This window comes from Myodes glareolus, chromosome 11, assembly GCF_982192425.1.
Source record: "Myodes glareolus chromosome 11, mMyoGla1.1, whole genome shotgun sequence".
NCBI lineage: Eukaryota > Metazoa > Chordata > Mammalia > Rodentia > Cricetidae > Myodes > Myodes glareolus.
In genome coordinates, this window is record NC_142036.1 from 45,200,628 (window position 1) to 45,224,661 (window position 24,034).

At 46.1% G+C, this 24,034-nt stretch overlaps 1 protein-coding gene across 3 annotated transcripts in view; it reads right to left on the reverse strand.

The window, feature by feature from the left end:
* Smoc1 (SPARC related modular calcium binding 1) overlaps positions 1-23,602 on the reverse strand; it is a 156,288-nt gene extending 132,686 nt beyond the window's left edge. The window contains exon 1 of one of the 3 annotated variants that reach the window (XM_048415570.3): positions 23,258-23,602. In XM_048415570.3, coding sequence (XP_048271527.1) covers positions 23,258-23,353 — 96 coding nt within the window. In that variant the 5' untranslated portion in view covers positions 23,354-23,602. The remainder of the gene's footprint in view (positions 1-23,257) is intronic. The other 2 variants (XM_048415568.3, XM_048415569.3) reach the window with 2 other exon arrangements.
* Positions 23,603-24,034: the final 432 nt, after the last annotated feature.

A 24,034-nucleotide genomic window follows, 5' to 3' on the forward strand; every position in this document is an offset into this window, starting at 1 on the left:
TCCACATGCATGTGCACGCACACATAAATAAATGACATACAATTGATAGCATACATATTATTGCTATTGTCAAGCCACATATTTTGAGGGGATTCTGCTTGGTCCTTGAGGAAGCCAGCAGATATAACTCTCAGCCTCAGAAATGGTTGTCTCCACCACCCGGGAGCTCTCCTTCCGTCTTCACCACAGCTGCTCAAGACCATATCTGCGTCACTGGGATAAGTTCCATCTAAGTTCTCCTACCCTCACACACAACATTATCACATGTATTATAACGTGGTTTTATTTTATCACTATTACAGTCACCGTAACAATATGTGTCTATTTGAAAGGATTTGCTGCCGGCAAAGGTCCTCTTAATCATAGGCAACCCTTTGCAAATCTGAAAGCAAACCAAGACATGAGTCTTTGTAGGGTTAAAAGGGAGATGGGGACCAACAAGATGACTCAGTGGGTAAAGATACCTGTCACCAAGCATGACAGTGAGTTCATGCGATAGAAGGAAAGAATTAACTCCTACAAGTTGTCCTCTGACATCCACATGTGTGCTATCACACACACACACACACACACACACATACACACACACACAAACAATTTAATAAAAATTTAAAAATAGAAGTGAGATGGGGGTTTCTATGGCATCCTACCTCAAAAGAAACAACATTGAAAGGATGCAGTTAAACCTAGGCCACCAATATTGCCTACCAGGTCTTCCCTCTGCTTATCTAATGAGTTGTTCACCACAACCCCATCAAGAAATATCACCATTTTTCCTAGAAGGAAGCAAAGGCTTACGCAGGTTAAATGGTAGATACCAGGCCTTCAGCTAGCCGGTGACAGAGTTAGGCTTTCAGACCATTAATGTTTAACTCACGAGCCCATGTGATTTCACTGCATCTGCCATCTTCTCTGGAAGTGACATTCCACATCTCGGAGGTAGTGTAGGATAGATCAGGCAACTCAGAAATGAACTCTGCGAGGCGGAAGCCTACAAGAAGAATCTACCAATGAAGTGGAGGAACGCCATAGAGCAAATCCCATTAGTGACCATTAGAACGAGTTGTTGAATAGTGTCCCTCACAAGCATGCACACTAGAGAAGGACACACTGCCAGAGACTGTGGCACTGTCGATAAGGTGAGTTGTACAGTCATAAACAAGAAAGGGATTCTACTATACAAACACACACACATACACATGTGCATGCACACACATGCACGCATGTTCTCAAGGCAGCTGGTTTCATTTAGAGGCCAGAATAAGTTTACAAAAGCATATCTTGGGGTTCAATTTACGACAGTCGGAACACTGTTACAAATGACCAAATAGAAAAAATCAAAGTAACTTACACCATAAAAAATATAAAAAGAAAGAAAAAGGAAAAACATTAGTTAGTCATTGGTATGCGATGCACCACTCAAGATCATTGGCTTAAAATAGCAACTCTGGTTCCCAGAGTTGACTGGGCGGTGCATGCACTGGTCCATCTGGGTTCACCAATGCAACTGCATTCAACCAGAGAGTCGGTGAGGCCAGGAGTCCATGATGACTTCTCCAACATGTATAGCAGCTGATACAAACAGTGGCTGGGGACTGCAGCTCTCCTCAACAGGGTCCTCCCTGCTCCATCAGGCTACATTGGCTACATTGGCTTTCCTGATTGGTAGTCTCAGGGATGAGAACAAAGAGGGTGAAGGCAGAAGCAGGAAGGCCTTTGAGGCCCGGTCTCCATAACCTACACCGTTATGTGGAAGTTACTCTCAGCACTGTCTAGGAATGGAATCCACATGTCATGAAGACAGCTCAAATTCAGAGGTGGAGAAATAACCCTCTTCCCTGGCGGTCCAGTGACTAGGACCCAGAGATGAAGAAATAGGTGTCACCCCTTGACAAAAGGCACCCTGAAGGAACTGAGGCCTTAGTTAACCTTCCACAGGAAGTCACTGCTCCATATAAATGGGAAATTCAAAGGAGTCTTAGGCATAGCTGAGGCCAGGTGCTCACAATGTGACTAGAAAGTCTCTCTTCTCTCTTGCAGCTTTGCTTTGCTGGGTTAGCTTTATGCCAAGGAAGGGTATTGCTTCCTAGTGACAAACCGACCACCAACCACTCCCGACCTCTCTTTTCTCTAACAGCCCCATGGCTTCTTTTCCCTCAAAGGTTTCAAGGAAAAGTCCCAGGATTAAATCCAATGCCTCACATTGTGTCACATGACCATCCTTGACCTAGACACTAATTGACCCAACCTGGATCACTGGAACTGGGAGTTGGGGTATGTCCACTGAAGCAATGAGGACTCGAGCTGAGGGAAGAAGGGTGTTCCCTGAAGGCGAGCGAAGAGAGACGCTCAGTAGGCCAAACCAACAGATGCTTCCTACAATAGACCTCTCAGACGGTGACAGGGCGAAAGCCACCACAGAAGGCCTTCAACTTCACTCTCCTAAGGCCTCATGCAACTCTGCCAGCTGACAAGTCCCAGTTACCCAGCAGGGCGGCATGCGCATCACTGCATAACTCATCATGCGTGTGGAAACAAAGACACAGAACAAAGCCCTTCTGCAACGCCCACTTACGCAACCCTCCTGCCTGGCGGAAGATGGCCTTTCTCAGACATTTGTCAAGCTGCTTCCGCAGTCGCCCCACCCTAAATGGAACCAGGATGCTTTGTCTTTTAATCAGTGGTTTTCCTAGAGGAGAGCAAACACCACTTCCCCCTTGCCTACCGCAGCTCCGTTAGAGGACAACTCGGACGATCGTGTGGAGGCGCCTGTGCCGACAGTGAGGCGGTACGATGAAGATTTGTGCCTGCAATAAGTTAGTTTATTTCCTCACCACCTCCTCAAATGTTTGCACCCCCAAAAATGATACAGTATAACCAGCAGAAATGTGGCCCCCATAACAACAAAACCTGAAAGAATGAGCAAATGAATCCCAGCACCCATCCTAATCATCGCTGTACTTTTTGAGTCCAAAGCTCTCAGGTCCTGAGGCAGACTGTCGGAGGAGCATGGACCTAAGCAATCAAACCCATCCATCTCTCTGCTGCCTCTTGGGCTGTTGCTGACCCATATACTGTAGCTTATCTTTAGGTCTGGGCATGCTAAATGTTGGGGTGAGGTCTCCTTTTTAGGTCCATGTGTTAAAGGTTTGGTCCCCAGCATGGTATTAGGAAGTCAGACCTCTTTGGAGGAGTGGCCTTGAAGGAGATTGAGGAACCCCAGCTCTTTTCCTCTTTTTCTTCCATGAGGTAAGCCATCTGCTGCTCCACATGGTTCCCAGTGCCATCCAACATTCTCTTCAGAGTCCCAAAGCAACAGATCTGCTCAGTCAAGGCTGGGACTCTACAACGATGAACCAAACTAAATCTTTCTCTGTGAAAACTAATTAATTCTGGCCCACAAGCAAGGTGTTCCTCTATGAGCGTAAGATCTGGGGAGAGAGGCAGACAGCAGCAGAGGCTCCTCTCCCAGGGGTTTGTCTGGGTGTGTGTAAGTAGTTACCGGCAAGAACTGATGGAATTTGGGGGTTTTATCTCATTTTTTCAAGACAGGGTTTCTCTATGTAGCCTCAGCTGCCCTGGAACTCTATATATATATCGGCTATCCTCTAACTCAGAGATCCACCTGCCTCTGCCTTCTGAATGCTGGGATTAAAGGTGTGCACCACCATGCCCAGCCAAGAACAAATGAAATGTGTCATTGTTTGTGTTCCTTCAAACCGCGTTTGCCCAGGTCATGGGTTGCAGGCCTTGCTTGAAAAATGTTATTCCTTTCTGCCATTTTAGCCTGAAGCAGGTCTTCCGCTGACGTTTGCCTAAGAATTGCCTGTGAAACTTTGGAGGCGTTCACTTTTCTCACCCTGCAGAGTTAGACTGCCCTTCGGCAAACACCCTCTGTGAAAGGTATCGAAAGACCCCCAAGTGTTATTTCAGCTCCCTGGAGAAGGGGCCAAGATTTTGCCAAAGGTGTCCAGCTACAGGTTGACATGGCTACAGAGTTTATGAAGGACTGAGTCACTGAGACTCATCCTGTGGCTCGTTGGTAACGGTGAACACAAGGATGTGGGCGCACTGTTCTCTGCGGTTCAGAGTTTTGTAGAACACAAAGGGAATAAAGCAAGCTCAGCCTCTTTATGCTTTCCTCGTGTTGTTGAGTCTACAGAGACACCGAAAGTGAACACCTCAGAACAACGCAGCTTTCGGTGCCTCAGTTTCCTCGTCTGTAAAATGGGGATAATCACAATGCCTCCTCATAAGGTTTGTTGTCATAATGAAAATGACGTCGCCTGCGAGGGACTTAAATAGGCACCTACAACGTAAGAACCAAGCAGTGTCATCACACTGGCTCAATAGATGTTTGCAAAGTCTGGTTCAGACAGCAGGAAGCCCCAGTTTTGTGCTTAAACATGAAGAAAATAAGTGGATCCCAGTCTCTATCCACCCCTCCCCACCCCAGAACAATGGAGTTGGGTGGCAGCTTCGGCTGGCACTAGGGGGTCTTCCCATCACTCCTCCTAACCTCCCTCCACACTGACAACCTTTGCAAAGCACAGCCCTGAGCAGCAACTGGGAAGACATCTCTGAGGTTCACTGCTGAGCAGAGTGTGTGTGTGTGTGTGTGTGTGTGTGTGTGTGTGTGTGTGTGTGTGTGTGTTTGGATCAACATGGTGAGCACAGTGATCATGACAGCAGCTTACAGGTCTCCACCCATCCCAGCGACAAGAAAGAATCTGAATGAAACCCAGCAACTCTTCTTAGACCTTCCAGAGAAAGGCGATCTCGGGGTGAGCCACTAGCCTCACAACTGGAGAGACAGGCAGGCAGGTAAAGAGATTCTCACCTCACAGGGCAGAGACCTCCAGTGTGTTAGGAAAACTTAAACCAATGGACCACTTGCTAGAGGCACTGTGTGAACAGGTCCAGAATTTAAAACTCCAGAGACATAGGTGAAAGAGGATGTCTACCCTTCAGTGGGTCGGTTTAGTTTGGTTTTTGCCTCCAGCAGCCTTACAGGGCTCTCAGAAGGGTATCACATAAAAATCCCCTGGTATTTCCAGCAGAGAGAGAAGTGACCCTTTGAAATGTCTAGGAGCCTTCTGCTTCCTTAAGGCTTTTGGAGAGGAGAAACTATGAGCATGCACACTGCCCTGGGTTTCACACTGGGTCCAAGGAAAACAGCGGGAGGGAAAAGGAGGAAGGGGAGAGCTTTGAGAGATGGCTCAGCTGGGAAAAATGCTTCCAGGGCAAGCATGAGGTCTCAAGTTTGAATCCCATTAAAAGCTAGGTGTAGTGGTGCCTGCCGGTCATCCAGCACTGAGGGGACAGAGACTGCGGGGTCTCCAGTGACTGCTGTCCAGCCAGGCTAGCCATTCAGGAGGCCAGTGAGAGACTCTTCTTGAAAACACAAGGTGGAGAAGTAAGTGAAGAAGACACCAGGACGTTGACCCCTGAGCTCCACACACACATGCACACACAGAGAAAACGAACACATAAAATATTCAAGTAGAAACACATAGACCAGAGAAAGAGTAGAGAAAAACAAATACAAAAAAAAAGAACATGAAACAAGAATAAACAGGAAATAGTAACAAATGAAAGATATTCTCTGCGTAGAATAATCGTCTTCAATGGCAATGGTACACACTCAAGTAAATGTTTCTAGAAAGTAAAGAAAGTGGGTCTAGCTGGCACAGCCACCTTTTCTGGGACTCTTCCTACAAGAGGTCATAAAGTTCCAGAAGCAGTGTATGTCTGCAAACATCCCAGATAGCAGCCTGGAGGCCCTGTTGCTGCAGCAACATTCTAACCCCCAGGAGAGGACAGACTGGCTGGAGAACAAGGAGGAAGGAGAGTGGGCAACAGGCCCTGCTTCTCCATCCAGCTCCCCCAAGTTTTCTTGGACCAGAACTGGGAGTGCATTGGGTGGTCACCAACCAGATCTCCAAACCTAGAAGTTACCAGGAAGGTACATCAGTTGACAAGACTTTGGAAAGGCAGTCTGCCTTCCAGACCTAGAAAATAACAAGAAGGTGGCCGCCATTCCAACAGTTGCCTTCAGACTCTGAATTCGGTGAAACAACCTGTGAAGCCAGGGAACATGAAAATGAAATACAGCATTGGGAAGGATGGGGTGTTTACTTGCCAGAGGAAAACAGTCACACTCCCTGTGAAGGAAGGCTGTGCTGAGGGGCATCCTTTTTCCACTGATTTCCATCTAAGAAGACATCCTAAACTGTACAAGATGAAAAAAAGGGAGGAATTTTCTCTCTCTCTCTCTCTCTCTCTCTCTCTCTCTCTCTCTCTCTCTCTCTCTCTCACACACACACACACACACACACACACACACACGTTTGTTTTAAGCAGAAGATAATAGAGCCACAGATTATAAATTTCTGAGGGACAGGAAACAAAAGGAAACAAAATTCTACAGAGTTTTTATGAGAATCATTCATGTTTTTGTTTCATCCATCATTTTTATGAATAGTTAATACTTCCTGAGTGTCCAGCCGTGACTTCATTTGAGTTCACAGTTGTTCTGAGAAGCTGTTTGTTGGTTCCCGGCTGCTCAGCCCCAAAATAATCACACAAAAACTATATTATTTAAATCACTGTTTGGCCCCATTAGCTCTAGTTTTTTACTGGCTAATTCTTACATATTAATTTAACCCATTTCTATTAATCTATGTATCACCACGAGGCTGTGGTTTACTGGGAAAAGTCCTGGTATCTATCTCCAGCAGAGCTACATGGCTTCTCCCTGACTCTGCCTTCTTCCTCCCAGCATTCAGCTTAGTTTACCCCACCTAGCTCTGTTCCCCTATAGCTCTGCTATAGGCCCAAAGCAGTTCCTTTTTAACCAATGATACTCACAGCATACAGAGGGGAATCCCACATCACCTCCCCTTTTCTGCTTAACCCATATCTATTAATCTGTGCATCACCACGAGGTCACGGTCTACCAGCAAAGTGTTTGTCTCGAGCAGAGACTCCATGGCTTCTCTGACTCTACCTTTTTTCTCCCAGCATTCAGTTTAGCTTTCCCCATCTACCTCTATTTCCTGTGCAGGCCCCAGACAGTTTCTTTATTAACCAATGGTATTCACAGCATACAGAGGGGAATCCCACATCACACAATGACCCAATGAAGTTAGTGATATCTTCCATGTACAGACAAGGAAGGTGAAGCAGCTTACAGTTCTGTTAGTTCACCCAAAAGTGCACCACTGAGAAACAGCACAGCTGTGACCAAATTCATCTCAGGTCACTTTGGCCTCAATGCACTCTGCCCCAGCATCTTCTGAGGGACTGGAAAATGGGCGGCCAAGCCAAGAGCAGAGGCTCAGGCTGCTGTGACACCCAGCATGAGACCAAAGGGACATTTCCATCTCCCTGTCAAGGCAGCTTTAAGGAAAGAAGATCCACCTGTCATTAGCCACAGAAGGACAGACACACAGGATGGGGCTGTAAGTCTTCCTCTGCCTCAGTGGCGAAGAAAGTTTAGCATCACACTACCAAGAAGGTGTATGTGGTCTTCAGAGGCAGGGAGAAGATGAGTAGGGTGAAAGCAATGAATCTCGACGTTCAGTCCCTGGTGTTAGGGTTTTCTGAAGTCATCGCCAGAGAGGCAGGAAGAGTTCCCCAGCACAGTCCCGGGGTGTGTCACGGCCACCTCCGAGCTATGAACAAACTCTATGAGCCTGATACCCAGTCCACTTTTCCTTGTTCAAACGGTGTTGCTGGCCCCTTGACCCAGCTGCCCTGGACTGAACCTACTCCTCCCCCGCAATGTTTGCAGAAACCAACAGTTGTGCCATCTGAGGGAGGCAAGAATACTGAAAGTACAGGCCTATGGAGCCAGGTGGCAGAGAAGGTGAAGAGTCCCTGTGTCCTGAGGCTTGGGACACATGTCTCCCCACCGCTGGAAACGGCTGGACTAGCCAAGGGCAACCAGAAACACAATATCCTATAAAAATTCAAGCTATTTCCTCCCCTTGGCTGGAACTCATCCGCTTTCTAAGTGTTCCAGGGCATCTTTGAATGGAAAAGTTGTGGACAGAGCAATGGGGTGTGGGGGTGGGGGTAACAGTCCTGTGATCTGCCCCTAGCTAGCTATGAGTGTCAGGAGGGTCCTCAGCCTCGTGCCAAAAGGGAAAGTATCCAGGAGACTCCTCCAATTGTGGACTTACATGATCACGATTTCCTTGTTCCAGAACTTCGGGAATAGTCTTCACATGGCCCATCTATCGTTCTCTGAAAGTTTTCAAAGTCTTTGTACATTTTTTGCCCCTGTTACCTCTTGAAATGTCTACCCTGGGACTAACCTTGGCCATCATTTGACCTGCATTCAATTGGTGAAGGGACTGGTCACACTTGAGGACAGCCCTCTTGCTGGCTCTGACCGCCAATGTCCAACACCGTTCTCCCCACCCTCCCCACTCACAGGTCTCTACATTTTATAGAGACCCAAATGTGCACTGTGCTTGTGGCCTCGGTATCCCTTTCACTCCCTCACCATGACCAGCAGCCATGGGAAATGCTAGATTCGGGTTAAAGTGGGCTCCACAGAAGGCAGGGAGGAGGAGAGAAAGGCTCGGGAGTATTCAATGTCACTCTGGAACCGCTGAAGTAAACAAGTCTTAAAGCTCTGTACTGGGCAGCTAGGGCTGCCAGAACAAAGGGCCATAGCCTGGGCGACCAGCAACAGAAAACTATTTCCCCTCAGCGCTGGATGCTGGAAATTCAAGATCAAGGTTCTGGCAGGGTTGGCTTCCGGACACTTCTCTCCTTTGCTTACAGACAGCTGCCCATTGACTGCCCCGTCACAGAGTTTCTGAGGCCCTGGTGTCTCTCCATGTGTCACCTCCTTCTTTTCCTCCTTCTCCTGTATCCCAGAACGGCCTTGAACTTGATACAGCCAAGGTGACCTTGAAGTTCAGATCCTCCACCTGAATAATGGGATTATAGGCACACACCTTCACTCTTAATGATCCAGCTGTAGCCAGACAAGCACTCCACCAACTGAGTGGCAAGCCCAGACACGAACCCATTTGTAGAAGGACTCCAGTCAGATTAGAGGAGGGTCTGGCTAAACAATCCAGTTTACCTTAAGTAACTTTGTAAAAGCCCTGTTTTATTATAATTAATTTGACTAAATTTCTCTGTCATTTTTAAATTTTATTATACTAAGATTTATATAAAGATATTACATAAAGATATTAACATTGCAAGAATATTCTTCTATTAGTGTAGTAATATGTCAGGTTTCTTTATATAGCATAATATTAAACTATGAATTCAAAATTAAAAATTAAATTAACAGGTCCTATTTCTAAATATATTCACATTCTAACACTGGGGGATTAGGCTTCAAGGGACTTGCAGGAGTCACAGTTCAGCCCACCACACCTTTACTGCCTAAGACAGCTCAAAAAGATATTGTCTGTTTCTTAGAACATGAATCCCCATCAACCAACCCAAGGAGTTGTCCGTGTTCACAAAGGAGAACTCAGCAGCTCACTTCCTCATGCTCTCTCAGCCTCCACCAGAAGTCAGGAAATATCCTTCCCACAGCCAACCTCTGCAGGCACGTCCAGCCTGCCCATCTAGGCCACTAAGAAGGGAACCATGGCACCCAGTCTCACCCCCCCACACACACACACTCCACAATAATGCCAGAGCGACAGCAGAAACACACAAAACTGGAGACCCGTTTCTGTAGAGTCGTTCCAATAACTCTCAAGGTCGCTAACAACAGGTCTCTCCATGACAGCGGGTGGCACAGATATGCCGGTCAAGGGCAATACATGCCTCCTGGTGGAAGTACACACCCACTCCCTCAAACACATATCCGTTTGTATCTGATTAAGCCTACAGGTTTTACAAGTAGCATAATGGATAGAGGGGCATATTTAAAACCCAACGGGAAGCTGGATGTGGCAGCTCACACCTGTAGCCCCAGCCCTGTTGGATGATGAGGCAGGAGGATCACAGACAATAGAGAGCAGTCTGCTGTGCACAGGAGGACCAGGGCTACACGACAAGACTCTGACTCAAAAAAAAAAAATCAAAAATAATAATGAGACGAACAGATATAAAACAGAGTGGGGATGGAAGCAGGAAATCTAAGGTGAAATGATCCTCTATTCAACCAAACAAGTTACGGAGGAAGGAAGGAAGGAGTCAGGGAAGAACCCAGAGATCAAACAAAATTTAAAAGACGGAGCCTCTGAGCCCAACATGTGGCACTAATTCAGATCCTGAGTGAAACAAACAGAAAAAAAAAAGTTTTGAGATAATGTTCAAGATCTGAACTCTGATTATTTAGATTATACTAAAGAACTGTTAATACTCTTTGGTTGTGATCTGCTTCTGTGATTAGATTTTGTTGGTCGATCCCAGTCTTTTAAAGGTAATGCAAGCACCTCTTCCGGTGATCTCACACCCCACCGAGCTCAGTGCGCATCTTAAACAGACAATACGGTACCAGGGCTGTGAGCTCATCCCACCAGTCCACTGAGAGTCAGAGTTAGAAACAGAGCACTCTGGAGTGGGTCGTTCCCTGGGAGATCAGGTCAGTGACAATATTTGCTGATGTCGAATTTACTTCAGAATAATCAGAACTGGGTACTAGAAAGAGGATGGACCAAAGAAGACTAGCCCTGAGCTGTTTGTCATCGAAGTTGGGTGGCATTTCACAGGAAGTCATTACACTATCCTCTTGATATACACTTAGACATTTCCTTGACAGTTTAAAAAAAAGTTTCTTATTAATAAATGGGACCTCCTGAAATTGAAAGGCTTCTGTAAAACAAAGGACACAGTCAACAAGACAAAACAACAGCCTACAGAATGGGAAAAGATCTTTACCAACCCCACATCAGACAGAGGTCTGATCTCCAAAATATACAAAGAACTCAAGAAATTGGTCATCAAAAGAACAAATAATCCAAGAAAAAAAAATGGAGTACAGATCTAAACAGAGAACACTCAACAGAGGAATTTAAAATGGCTGAAAGACACTTAAGGAAATGCTCAACATCCTTAGTCATCAGAGAAATATAAATCAAAACAACTCTGAGATTCCATCTTACACCTGTAAGAGTGGCCAAGATCAAAAACACTGATGACAACTTATGCTGGAGAGGATGTGGGGTAAAGGGAATACTTCTGCATTGCTGGTGGGAGTTGCAAGCTGGTACAACCCCTTTGGATGTCAGTGTGGCGATTTCTCAGAAAATTAGGATGTCAGTAATGCCACTTTTGTGTATATATCCAAAGGATGCTCAATTGTGTCACAATGACATGTGTTTAACTATGTTCATAGTATCTTTGTTTGTCATAGCCAGAACCTGGAAACAACCTAAATGCCCCCCAACCGAAGAAAGGTTAAGGAAAATGTGGTCCATTTACACAATGGAGTACTACACAGCAGAAAAAATAATGACATCTTGAAATTTGCAGGCAAATGGATGGAGCTAGAAAACATTACTTTGAGGTAAGCCAGACCCAGAAAGACAATTATCATATGTACTCACTCACAGGTGGTTTTTAAACATAAAGCAAAGAAAACCAACCTACAAATCATAATCCCAGAGAATCTAGACAACAATGAGGACTCTAAGAGAGACATACATGGATCTAATCTACATGGGAAGTAGAAAAAGACAAGATCTCCCAAGTAAATTGGGAGCATGGGAACCTTGGAAGAAAGTCGAAGGAAAGGGGAGAGGCAGGGAGGGAAGCAGAGGAAAATGTAGAGCTCAATAAATATATATATATATATATATATATATATATATATATATATATATATATATATATATATAACAAAAAAAGTTTCTCTGATAAGTGGAAAGAACCCAATGACAAAGCCCGAGTCTATTCTTTACCAAAGTTCTAAAGCTATTACCAGGATAACCAGACTACCAATTTACACTTTTTACATAAAGTTTTCCAAATATGAACCTTCCCAAAATGCTTACAACTGACATGACATACCTTCTTTTCAAATGCTTCTGGGAAATTTTGAAAAACAAGTCAGACACATTCCACAGGGTTGCAATAAAGAGTTTAGTACACAGAAAAATATTACTTAAATGTAAACATTAATAAATGGACCATGAATAGCATACTGATGGTTGTTGATTCAGTCCAAGTCTTTAAAAACTTATTCATCATAATTTCTCTGATCTTAAAAAGAGGATACCAGAGATCCACAATGATAGGCTAGTTACATAAGAATGTGAAAATTTCACAGAGCAAACCACTGGTTGCTGTAAAATATCCAAACACAGATATTTGTCAGATCTTATTAATAAACATACTTATCTATTTAATATTAACATATACTGGATTGGAGATATAACTCAGTAGTAAAATGTTCATCCACTGTGCATGAGTCACTGAGCTCAATCACCAATACTGCAATAATAATAATAATAGTAATAATGATAATAATAATAATTCCTATACTTATAAGAATCAGACTTTCATTCAGACAAATGATGAATAATTTTTATTTGGGTCTTTCTTTCCTGTCACTATTTGAAAGGATTAAAAGAATAGTAGTTATGGTTTTGTAGGAGGAATTATGTCACTGTGGATGGGCTTTGAGGTTTTAAAAGCCAATGCAAGGCCACTCCCTCTCTCTCTATCCCATTCCCCACCCCACCCCCACCCTTCCATCATGACCTCCTCCTCAAGGATCAGGATGGCTAACACCAAGCCTGCCTGTATGCTGCCATGCCCCCTGCCATGATAATAATGGGCTAAGCCTCTGAAACTGTAAGCAAGTCCCCAATTAAATGCTCTCTTTTCTAAGAGTTGCCTTGAGCATGGTGTCTCTTCACAGCAATAGGACACTTACATTAAAATGTTATCTGTTGCTGTTTTTCTGAAATTCAAATTTCACTGGACATCTTGGATTTTCACTTGCTAACTTTGAAATTCCTAAACTAGTCGCCTTAAGTTTGAAGAGAAAAAGAAAGACTCCAGAGAGAACAAGTCAGCTAAAGAGCCTGCGGTGAGCAGGGAGGGATGCCATACTGCAAGGCTCTCAGACAGGGGAGGAGGGAGAAGGCCAGCAGATGTGGGGAAAGGGTTTGAGTTTGGATATGTATTCCTTCTGAAGAGAGAAGAAAGAGGCATGCTCCCCACCTGTTAGCAGCAGGTCCCTCAAAGAAGCAACTCTTTCTTTTGTTCTTGAACCTCATTGTGGAGCCAGAGAGATGCTCACTTGGCAACTATGGATGAGGACCTGAGTTAGGGCTCCTAGGACCCATGTAAAAGGCAGCCAATGGTAGAACTGGTGAACCTGGAATCCCCATGCTCCTACAGCAAGATGAGATGTTCACAGTGATAAGCAGTAAGAGACTATCTCAAGTCGGGGAGGAAAAACCATCACCCAAGACTGTCATGTTTCCCCATGCACACTGTGGCACATGCATCCACACATTTTCATACAAACACACATATACAGGCACAGCAAAAAAGAAATATTTCTAAGCTTTTTATTCAGTATCAAAACAAACTTTATTATGGAAGATCTAAATGCATTTCAATAACACTTTCTTATGTGTTATTGAACATATACAAAGGGACTTTAAAACCCATGTACTTATTACCCAGTTACAAACAAACAAAAAAAATCAATTCCTTAAAAGTCTCCTATGTCCCTCCAATGTATTCTTCTCTATCCTCACCCTCTCACCCTAGGGAGCCAGAAATATGATCTTTGTGTTATAATTTTCTTTAATTTTCTCATACATTTTCACATCTATTTGTACCCCTAAACAATTTGTGGCTTTTGCATATCCTTAACCTTAATAACCTGACCTATGTATTCTTCCTCAATGTTTCTTTGTTCATGCTCTTTTTTAATAATGAAATTAATCAATTTAATCATTAAATCATCATGTTTGGTGCTATATAATAGTCCATTGTTTGGTTATATTCTTTTGTTGATAGTCATTTAGGTAGTTTCCAATGTTTTCCTATCACCAAATACTATTATGAACATCCTTGAACACATCTCTTCATAGAGTCTAAGAGCATTTCTCTAGGGCATATAACAGGGCAGAGTTACAAGGTCAAGAAGTGTGTGCAACTTCAACTGTAATTCTACAAAGTGATCGCACTAATTTATATTCCCACCAGTAGCAATAAATAATTTTTATAGTCATGTCCTGCTGAGGTTAATTGAAAACGCTCCTTTAAAGTAGAGGGGTTCAAAGCCTGCTCAAAATGAGCAGGAGGCCTGGTGCTAATAGCTCCTAGCCTTAAAAAGCAGACCAGCCATGGGCACAGCCAACAGGGATGTAGACTGAATTTGCAGGTTATCCATGAATCAGTCTGGACTGAGATTTGCCACAAGGCACATGAGGGACGAGGAAGCAGCTGCTGCACCTGCCATGAGCTCAGGGGGCTTAGGGTGTGGGGGGAGCAGGAGGATGGTGGCCAGCATCTGTGGTGGGAAGAGACACTCCTGAAGATAGGCAGCCTCCTGAGAAACCCAATGCAGGCTCTGCAACACTGGGCAGAGGGTCCAGAGAAGAGACACTAGTGTCCCATGCCCAGGCCTGTTTTAACTTGTATTATTTCTCTGTAGGATTGGAAGATGTTCCCTATACATGAAACTGGTTTAATGGTTGCTAAGATGCATCGTTGAACTTGCCCGTGATAGTCCCACTTCCAGCAAAGCACAACCCTCTGACTCTTACATGAACTGACTTTCTTCTTTCTGCACAAAGAGAGTCATATATTCTGGTTTGCATTTTACTTTTTTTAATTGTCCAGTATATCTTTATAAAGAAAGAAACCATCCACATTTATTGAAAATTCCATTATTCAATAAACATTCACTAAGCACCTGCTCTTGGGCAAGGCAGAGTCCATAAAAAAAAAATTAAGCAACTTTACCATAAGAGACTGCAGACACAGAACACAATAACAACCTCATTTGTCGCATGCTTTCCATGGCCTGGCAGTTGTACTAGACCCCTAATGAACGTAGAAGGCAGAACAAGCCCCACCCAAGATGTCTATGTTCTATTGCTCATACGACTATGTCATGTGCCAAAGAATCACGGTTGCTTATTGGGTAACCCAAAAATTAGTCTGTACCATCCAGGAAGAGCTGATACTATCACAAGGTCCTTCCTTAAACAGCAAGAGACAGCAGACAAGCAAGACAGCCCAGGGAGAAAAACTTGACCTTCGCTGCTGACTTTGAAGGTGGAAGGAACCATGAACCAAGGACTATGAACAGCTCCCAGAAGCTGAAAAGGGTAAAAAAAAAAAAAAAATGGATTCTTGAACCAAGCATAGTGGTGCATGCCTGCACCTCCAGCACTTAGGGTAAAGAAGGGTAGCTCAGAAGTTCGAGGCTGGCCTCAGATACATAGGGCACTCACGAAAAGCTTGGGTTACAAGAGACCAGGCTTCCAAAACAAAGTTCTATGCCCCCCCCCATCCAGGACTCATGGACTATTGAGGAGAAGGGGGCAGAAGGGTTGAGGATAAGGAGTCGGGGGATGGGTAGAGTGTGGCAGATCACTTTCATCTGGACATGACGCAGCCATTGTCCTCTTGAGCTCTCAGCAGTTGTGATTACCCACACAAGACCAGGCCTGGCAACATTCTGGCATGGAAGGGAAAAGGACGGTAAGGTACCAAACACACCCCACAGATATAAATACCATGCCCCTGATGGTGACTGGAGGAGCCTGAGACTTTGTCTTCAGGGTGTAGCCACTGGTAAGGTGTCCGGGGTTCTGTAAATAACCATCACCCATGTTCCTATATAAGCAACTCCTCTAAGCCAATAACTGAATTAAACTCAGTGGGTGTAGTGAGAGAAGAGAAGGAAAGGGGAAGGGGTGACTGTGGAAAGTGGGGAAGAGAAATAGGGTTCACAGGAGCAGGGGGAGGGGTGCAAGAGAAGGCTATGGTGGTGTAAATATGATCGCAATGCATTATATATGTGTATGCACATGTCAAAATGAAGTTTGTTATGTGTCATTATTATATGTTAATCAACAATCATTCAGTCCCTTGGGTCTATTAAGCACATTTCCAGTGTTGAATGGCTGTTGTAGGTGTGGCTAATATCAGACCCCCATTCTATCGGACAGCACCTCCATCATTGCGTGTGAGCTGGCTGATGGCTCTGTCCTTTCACAACACTCAGTACCTCCCCCACCCCAGGGATTCGAAAACAGATACATAATAAATAATAAATAAATAAACTAATAGCCGCAGCAATTAGTTTAAACCCTAGGCTCTGACCTGGAGAGATGCTTGTCTAGACTAAAAGTGACCATTCTCCCAGGGCTGAGCAGGTTGTTCAATTCCTACCAGTTTGCCTTCCAAGCCAGGGCCTGAATTTGATGCTCAGAATCTACATTTAAAAAAAAAACTGATATAATGATGGCTTATAACCCCAGCACTGGGGAGACAGAGGCAGGAGGATTCCTGAACCTCCCGGGCTAGCCAGCCAAATCCACTTGACAAGTTCCAGACTAGTGAGTGACCCTCAAAAACAAAGATGAACCCAAAGTTGTCTTCCAGCTTCCACTTTCACATGCACATGTGTGCATACACACATGCAAGATCACCCCTGGGTTTCCCACTGCCAGAATCTTCGAGAATATCAACCTTGTGGAATTTTATCTTCTACCTATATGCTGATTTTATCGGAGGGTCAAGCTTGCTCACAGGTATGAGGCATTTGTCACGTTTCAAGTCACCTGACATATTGCCTGGCTAACTGAGGAAAAGCTCTGCTAAGATCAGAGCTGCCTTCTCTGCTGAGTGAAGGGTGCCCCGCACTGGGCCCCCAAAAGGGAGGAGTAAACCAACCAAAGCAATACTGGGAAGCCCACAGAGCTCCAGACCTATCAGGCTAAAGCAGTGGCCACGGGGAAGATTATTTTGTGATCTAGCAATTGAGTGTGGAATGATGTCAGAGCGAAGGAAAAGCCAATTCTCCTCTAGAATGACCTGTGGGGCTCAGGTCTTCATGGAAACGACTGGAAGTGTCCGTCGAGACCCAATTCTCTCATCCCCCTGGTGACTCACAGCCGTGCAGAGCACGTCCTCTGCACAATGCTAACCCTGTTTGGCAGGCTTCACGGCAGCGCCGATCGATTTCTCATCAGCAACTCAACCCTTGTCCTCTTGCAAACAGCTCAGTGACAAACACAGAAGGAGGGGGCCTTCCACACTGCCAGGCCTCACCACTGGCAGCCATGCCAGAACTTGGCTGCCTGAACAATAAATCTCTATGTGGTCTGGAGAGAAAGGCCACCCTGTACCTGATGTATGCAGGGCTATACACCCAACTCAGCCCCTGCAGAGTGGAGAGAAGGGAGGAGGTGGGACCCGAAGCCCCAGTCAAATGAGAAACAGGCCTCCGGCCTCCGCTGCACTCAGAGAGGCAGCTCAAGAGCCACACCAGCTGGTAGGTGGCTCTACTCAGCTGAGCTAAGGGTACAGACACGCGTTGTTAGCATCCGTCCTACACACCGAAAGAGGCAGCGTGACGTCTTCTATAAATTTATAAATTACTAAAGAAAATTACACTTTAAAAAAAATAAATAATACAATAAAATTATCCTGGGCTGGGCCAACTGATGTCCATATTTTGCCGGAACCTGGGCCTGCTCTGCTCATTTTCCCGTAGAATATGTTAGATAGGGACACATCTGGGAGAGGAAGGAGAAACAGAAGTGAGGAAAGAGCCCCCGACCCTGAGAACTAGCATTTGACCTCGGGTGCAAAGAACTGAATTAATCAGAGCCCTTAGTTCATGACATCCTTTGATTCGTGCAGGGCTTGTGTTTACTTTTTGCTTAATCAGCTATTAGAACTTTAATAGCGAACAAAGAGCTGGGAGCCCACCCTCTCTCACTAAAGTACTGAAGCCAATTATATGGTCCCCCCCAATCTAACCCCTTCACCCCATGACTCCCAAGTCAGTATATATAAAACCTTGATTTTCTACTTAGCTCTTTTTTTGGTAGCTACAGGTATTTCTTTAAAGGTTTCTCTAATTTCGGTTATTTATAAATTTACAAAAGATGTCACACTGCCTCTTTTGGTATGTTTCTTTTATTTAATATTGTGTTTCTAAGAGAAATCAACTTTGATCTCTTATGCATATGTATAATGTGCATGTGGTTGTGTGTGTGTGTGTGTGTGTGCATGTGCGTGAGAGTGAGTGGCAGATGCACATGGTAAGGTCAGAGAACAACCTCAATTGTCAGCCCCCATCTTCCACCGTGTCTTCTGGGGAACAGGGTCTCTTTGTCGCTTTGCCACTACGGATGCCTCACTAGCTATCCCAAGAGTTTCTAGGTATTCCCCTGTGCCTATCCCCCATCTCTTGATAGGAGTACCAGCATTACAGACACACGCTACCAAATCTGGCTTAATGTGGATTCTGGGAATCTGGACTCAAGTCCCGTATTTCCATAGCAAGCACTTAACTTCCTGAACCATCTCCCGACAAGAGCTTACCTGTTGCTATTGCTCCTAGCTTGACCTGAGCAGAATTTTTCACGGTGTAAATTCACCACGGTTTGCTCATCTGTCTCCCCACTAATGGGCAGCTGGACTCCTTCCAAGTTCGTGGTGATAACAGCACAGAGGCACACAGCTGCAGCCTTCTCAGCCCAAGTTTCTCTAAGTCACACACGCCTAGGAATAAAACTGCTAGGCCACACCAAGTGTGACCCCGCAACTTCAGGGAACGAGTTGGTAGCAAACCATCTCTGGTGTCGAGCACGTCTTAGATGCACATTTTCTCCCCCTAACCCCTTCAGTTTGGTTTCTTTAAGTATCAGATATCAGTTCTTCCAAAATGTTTAAATCAAGTTCTTGTCTTAACCCTTACACAGCATCTCAGGTGAATTTTCCTGCACGGAAAAGAGGGTTGGACAACAGGAAGAAAACCTAAGTGGAGCCAAGACCTAGTCTAGACACTGATGCAGACCAGTCCAGTGGGAAGAAACAGCCCAGAAGCTGTTTCACTTTTGGCAAATGTGATGTGGGATTCCCCTCTGTATGCTGTGAATATCTTTTATTACCATTAGTGGTGATACATAGATTAATAAAATGGGTTAATTTAAGATGCAAGAGCTAGCTAGGAATATGTCTAAGCCATTGGCCAAACAGTGCTGTAAATAATATAGTTTCTGTGTGATTATTCGGGTCTGGGTGGCCAGGAAACTAGAGTGCAGTCTCCATTTACACAGATGGGAGAGAGAAATAAATGTTTACAGTAGATTTAAAGCTCATTTTCCATCTAAGATGCTCATTCAGACTCTTTTGCCCCATTCTTATAATCACTGCTTGTGCAAAGAACAAAAACCTGAAAACGGAAAGCCCAGTTTGTAAGTCAGTGATTTCAAATGACAGCAGGGAGGAGGCTCAGACTGGACATCACCATACAGTCTAACGCATCTCTATACCCACAAGCAGAGTGTTTTCCAGTCTGATAAGCTCACAGATGAATCAGGTCCCTATTCTTCCTCGAGGAACTCGCAAGCTCTCTAAGACAGGATCAGGCATGAAGTGCCGGGGAGGGGGGCACAGTGCTGGGAAGGAGAAGATGCTCGCTGTAGAAGGACTCAAAAGTTAAGGACTGCAGAAGCCTTCGCAGAGACCCTGATGGAGGAGGCAGGGAGCAAAGAATATACTTAAAATAATTATGAACTCAGTTTCTGACTCACACCCCTTGATTTTTGCATAGTCACCTATTTCTCACTTTTTAGGGGGGTGTTATTTTGAGACAAGGCTTCTCTGTGTGGCCCTAGCTGTCCTGGAACTCACTCTGTAGACCACAGAGATCCACCTGCCTCTGCCTCCTGAGTGCCGGGATTAAAGATGTGCACCACTACTGCCCAGCCTTTCTCACACTTCTTAAGTGCTTCCCACTTCTGTTCACACTGAAACACCAGAGGAGCTTGGGGATCCTCGCTACACAGCCACAATCATGTCACTCCCTTTAGATTTCACTCCACAAACACTGGCAGAGCAGACTGCTACCAGGTGGCTGGGCCTGTTCTGAGCTCCGGGGATACATGGATGGAGAAGATGGGTTCGATCTCAGCCCCATTCCCATTCCCTATCTTCAAGCAAGGGTAGACAGAAGATTAAACAAAGACTGTTCACTTGACCTGCCCATCACCTAGACTTTATCAGCCCGAGACAGCCTCTCCCTTTTCCCCTTTCTCCCCTAAAACACTTCTCAGGAAATTTTTCAGGATGGAAGAAATTCTTTCCATGACTGAAAGAATCCTGACCAGCTTCCCAGGTAGCCAAGTGGCTCTTCGGACCTCCAAGAGCCAAGCATCAGGTGCTTCCCACAGAGCAACCTCCAATCTGATACTTGATAGCTGGTGGTTTCCAGAGTCAAACAAATGTCAGGAATTTTATGAAGGAAGGCAGGAAGCAGAAAGGGGGGGCAAGGACCGGGGTCTAGGCCTCAAGGGAGCTCAATTAGTGAATCAGATAGTTAAAGGGAAAGGGCAGGTTCTCAGTTTCCTAGAAAGCCAGCTGGAAAAGATGGCAATCCTTAAGCCTCTGTCACTCAAAAGATTAAGAGAGGAGACCTCAGGGTGCCCAAAGGGAATTCTGCAACAAGCCAGATGTTTCTGCTCTTCCTATGATTCCACTGCTCTCAACCAGAGTCACATTTCTGGAACCACCAAGAAGTCACAGTGTCTTTTGAGACAGGGTTGGAATCCAAACATAGCCCTTTATCAATACAGATAGAAAAGATTCCTCTGCAACCTTGCCTGGTGTATTGGGGTTTAGAATTTTCTCATGGAATTATTTTTCTATTTACCTGGAAAATGCAATAAAATCCATGCACACAAAATGATCCATGCAAACCTCCCAGAGCCATGCATACAACATGTGGAATTCAAACAAGGCAGTAAGCCCCCATGTTTCACCTCCCTGACTCTGAAATGGGTCTAAAAAGACTGCCTCTCTTGTTCATACGAAATTGTAAGAATGCCAAATCCAAATGTTCATAAATGGTGGCTCTTACTGTTGCCCATAAATGCAACCAGATAACCATAAGCTTAAGAGAGCTGCTTCCAGTCTGAAAAGATGACTCGGAAGTTACAAGCACTGGCTGTCCTTCCAGAAGACCCAAGTTCAGTTCTCTGAACCTGCGTAGGGTTTCTCACAACTCCACTTCCCGGGGAGCTGATGCCTCTGGCCTCTGAGGGCACCTACGCTCACATGTTCATATTCGCCTACAGAAAGACACATACACATGTAACTAAAAATAATAAGTCTTTTTAAAAAGAGTCATGTCTCCTTAGTATGTTCTAAATGTGTGTGTGTTTGTGTGTGTGTGCACACGTGCGCGTGTGTTTGACACTGAGTGAGCTGGGATGTAAGCAAACCTACTTACAGGTCCTGCTTATGTTCCATCATGTTTGTCAAATTAACAAACTAAAGAAGTGGTCGGGAAGCTTAGTCAGAATCTGTTTGCCCCGAAGTCCTAGCTTGCTCCTCAAAGGTGCTTTCTCCGGTTCCAGGAGTTAGGGAAGGAAAGCCATATGGCTTGAGACGTTAGACATGCCCGGCAGCAAACAAGCCCCCCACCATTTGTCGGAGGGCCTCTCTCCTTTCGACCCTCGTGTGGGCCGGCATCCAGATTACGTTAGGGGTGCTCTGGTCTGCATCTCTGTCTTGACTGTTCCTAATTATTGGAGGGAACGCCGTGGTTCTCTCTTGCCTGACCTCAGAATTTAAGAGCTCCGAGTCCTCATATCAAACCATCAGCTTCATTTAAAAAGGCATCCTCATCTGCATCCATAAAAGTCGCTCCTGGAGCCCTGACTTGCCCCAGCTTTGGGAATGCTGTCGAGGATTTATGACACACCCTGGATCTAATCTGCCGCACTTTAACTGCTGCTGTTGCACATCTGGTCATAAAAGCAAGGGCCGGCCCAACACGGGGACAAACACTTTTCTTTCCTAAGTGGCTGCAAATCTGATCTCCCAGTGATAGGTGGGCTCAGATGTAATCAGCCCAGCATCTGGGCAGTCATTAAGTTAAGTCAGGTTTTGCAAAGCTTTTCCTCCATGCACGACAGCTATAAAGATGATTCCCGCATAGCAAAAGCCAGGAATAAAGAAGCAGCTATGGGAACAGGTGGTAATGGGGCTAACCATCCAGGAAATGGGGCCACAGGATATCCAGGAAAGAAAGCACAGTTTGGTTGAGAAGCCAACCTTGTTTGCTCAGAGGTCCCAGCTACTTTCGCAGGGAGGCTCCCCCAGGGTGTGGGCAAACTGCTACCCACAGGTCCAGGCTCTGATCTGACTAACTCTGATACTTGCCCAGAGCTTGCCTTCCTTATATTTCACCAGAGGAACCACTAGGTGGTTTAACAAATACATTTTTAAGGCAGTGAAATTTTTTATTAGACCAATAGGAGGGGGCAGGGAGGGCAATAATCTAGACCAGAAATGAACACAATGCTGCCGGTTCCCATTTTACAATGCCCTGGACAATCCGTCCTGTGCACAGAATTGGCACATTTCGTGTGGTTCAGAAACTCCAATCAGACCAAGGTTCAACCGATCCAACCCAGGGGGAGGAGATTCTGGAATACTGCGCAGCTCTCCCAACTTCTCCACAGCTCCCCACCCCTACCACTCCTCCAGGGCCAGGACGGCAAGAGGGGGCATTAAAATTATCTGCTGTGGGTTTTACGAGCAGTGATTGCTTTTTAAAACAACAACAACAACACAAGGTCCTTGTGTGGCTCACGGGTAACCTAAAACTCTCTAGGCAGAGTAGCCTCCCCCCCCCCCCCGTTATCCTCCCCACACACACACAGACACACACACCCTCCGCCTGCCAAGAACGCCAGCACGGGGACCAGCGCAGCGACACCATAGGGAAGCTCTGCTCCAGCCAAGGCCGAGCTCCCACCGACCTAGGAGGCGCCTGGTGTTGGGGCGGGATCTTGAAGGAAAAGACTCGGGAGAAGTTCGGGAAAGAAAACCCACTGGTGACAGGTCGTGGGAGTCGGTACTGCAAGAAAAGGCGGAGGGGGGGCGGGGAGGAGCAATGAAATTTTATTTCAGCAACTTTTCCAAGAGGCCCGCAAGGGACTAGACAGTAGAGTCGGGGACAAGGTCTGTCACCTCCCTTCCCCCTCCTGTAGATGAGCGGCCAAAAGACCTCTCTCCCCGCGCAGGTGGGCGCATTGCCGGCAGACGCACTTACCCTGGGGCCGGTGGTGCGGTGGCCGCCGGCCGGGGACAACTGCACCAACACGAGCAGCAAGTGGGGCGTGAGCAGGCAGACGCGCGCGGACAGCATGGTGCCAGCTGAGCCAGGCAGCCGCTAGCGGGCAGCGGGCAGGGGGCGCGGGCAGGCTTCAAGGCGCTTGGGGCGAAGGGGGACCCTGGCGGCGGCGGGGTACGGCAAGAGAGCCTGCAACAGGGGCTGGCGGAGCCTGCGGCCGGGGGTCACGGTCATGAACGGCGGAGTTGGAGAGCTGGAGCGCGAGCGTGTGCTCTGCGCGTGGCGCCTGCTGCGCTCGGCCTGGCCGGGGCGACAGCAGGTTGGATGCCTGAGCCTGGGCCATGGGAATTCCCATTTTAAACCCCGGGAGGGGAGGGGCGGGGCCCGGCGGGGCTGACTGACGGGTCGAGAGGCCTGTAGCAGTCGACCCTACGGCAGGTGGAAGCCAATGGGAGAGAGACAAGAGGGGCGGTTCGTGGTCAGCCCCCCACCTAGGAGGCACACTGGTTTCCCGGTCGGATTGAACTCCAGCAGAGGCTGGGATGCACAGTAACTTTCTCCTGGCAAGTCCACTCTGGGAACCTCTGAGCGCTCCAGAAACCTCAGCCCCTCCAGATTGGTCACCTGGTTAATAAGAAAACCTTGAGCACTTATCGGTTTTCAGCTACAAGCTGGAGTTGTCTCAACAGCTCCGTGAAGAAGGCAGGGAAAAATAGCTCCGTTTTCCAAATAACACAAAGACCTTGAGAAATGTTT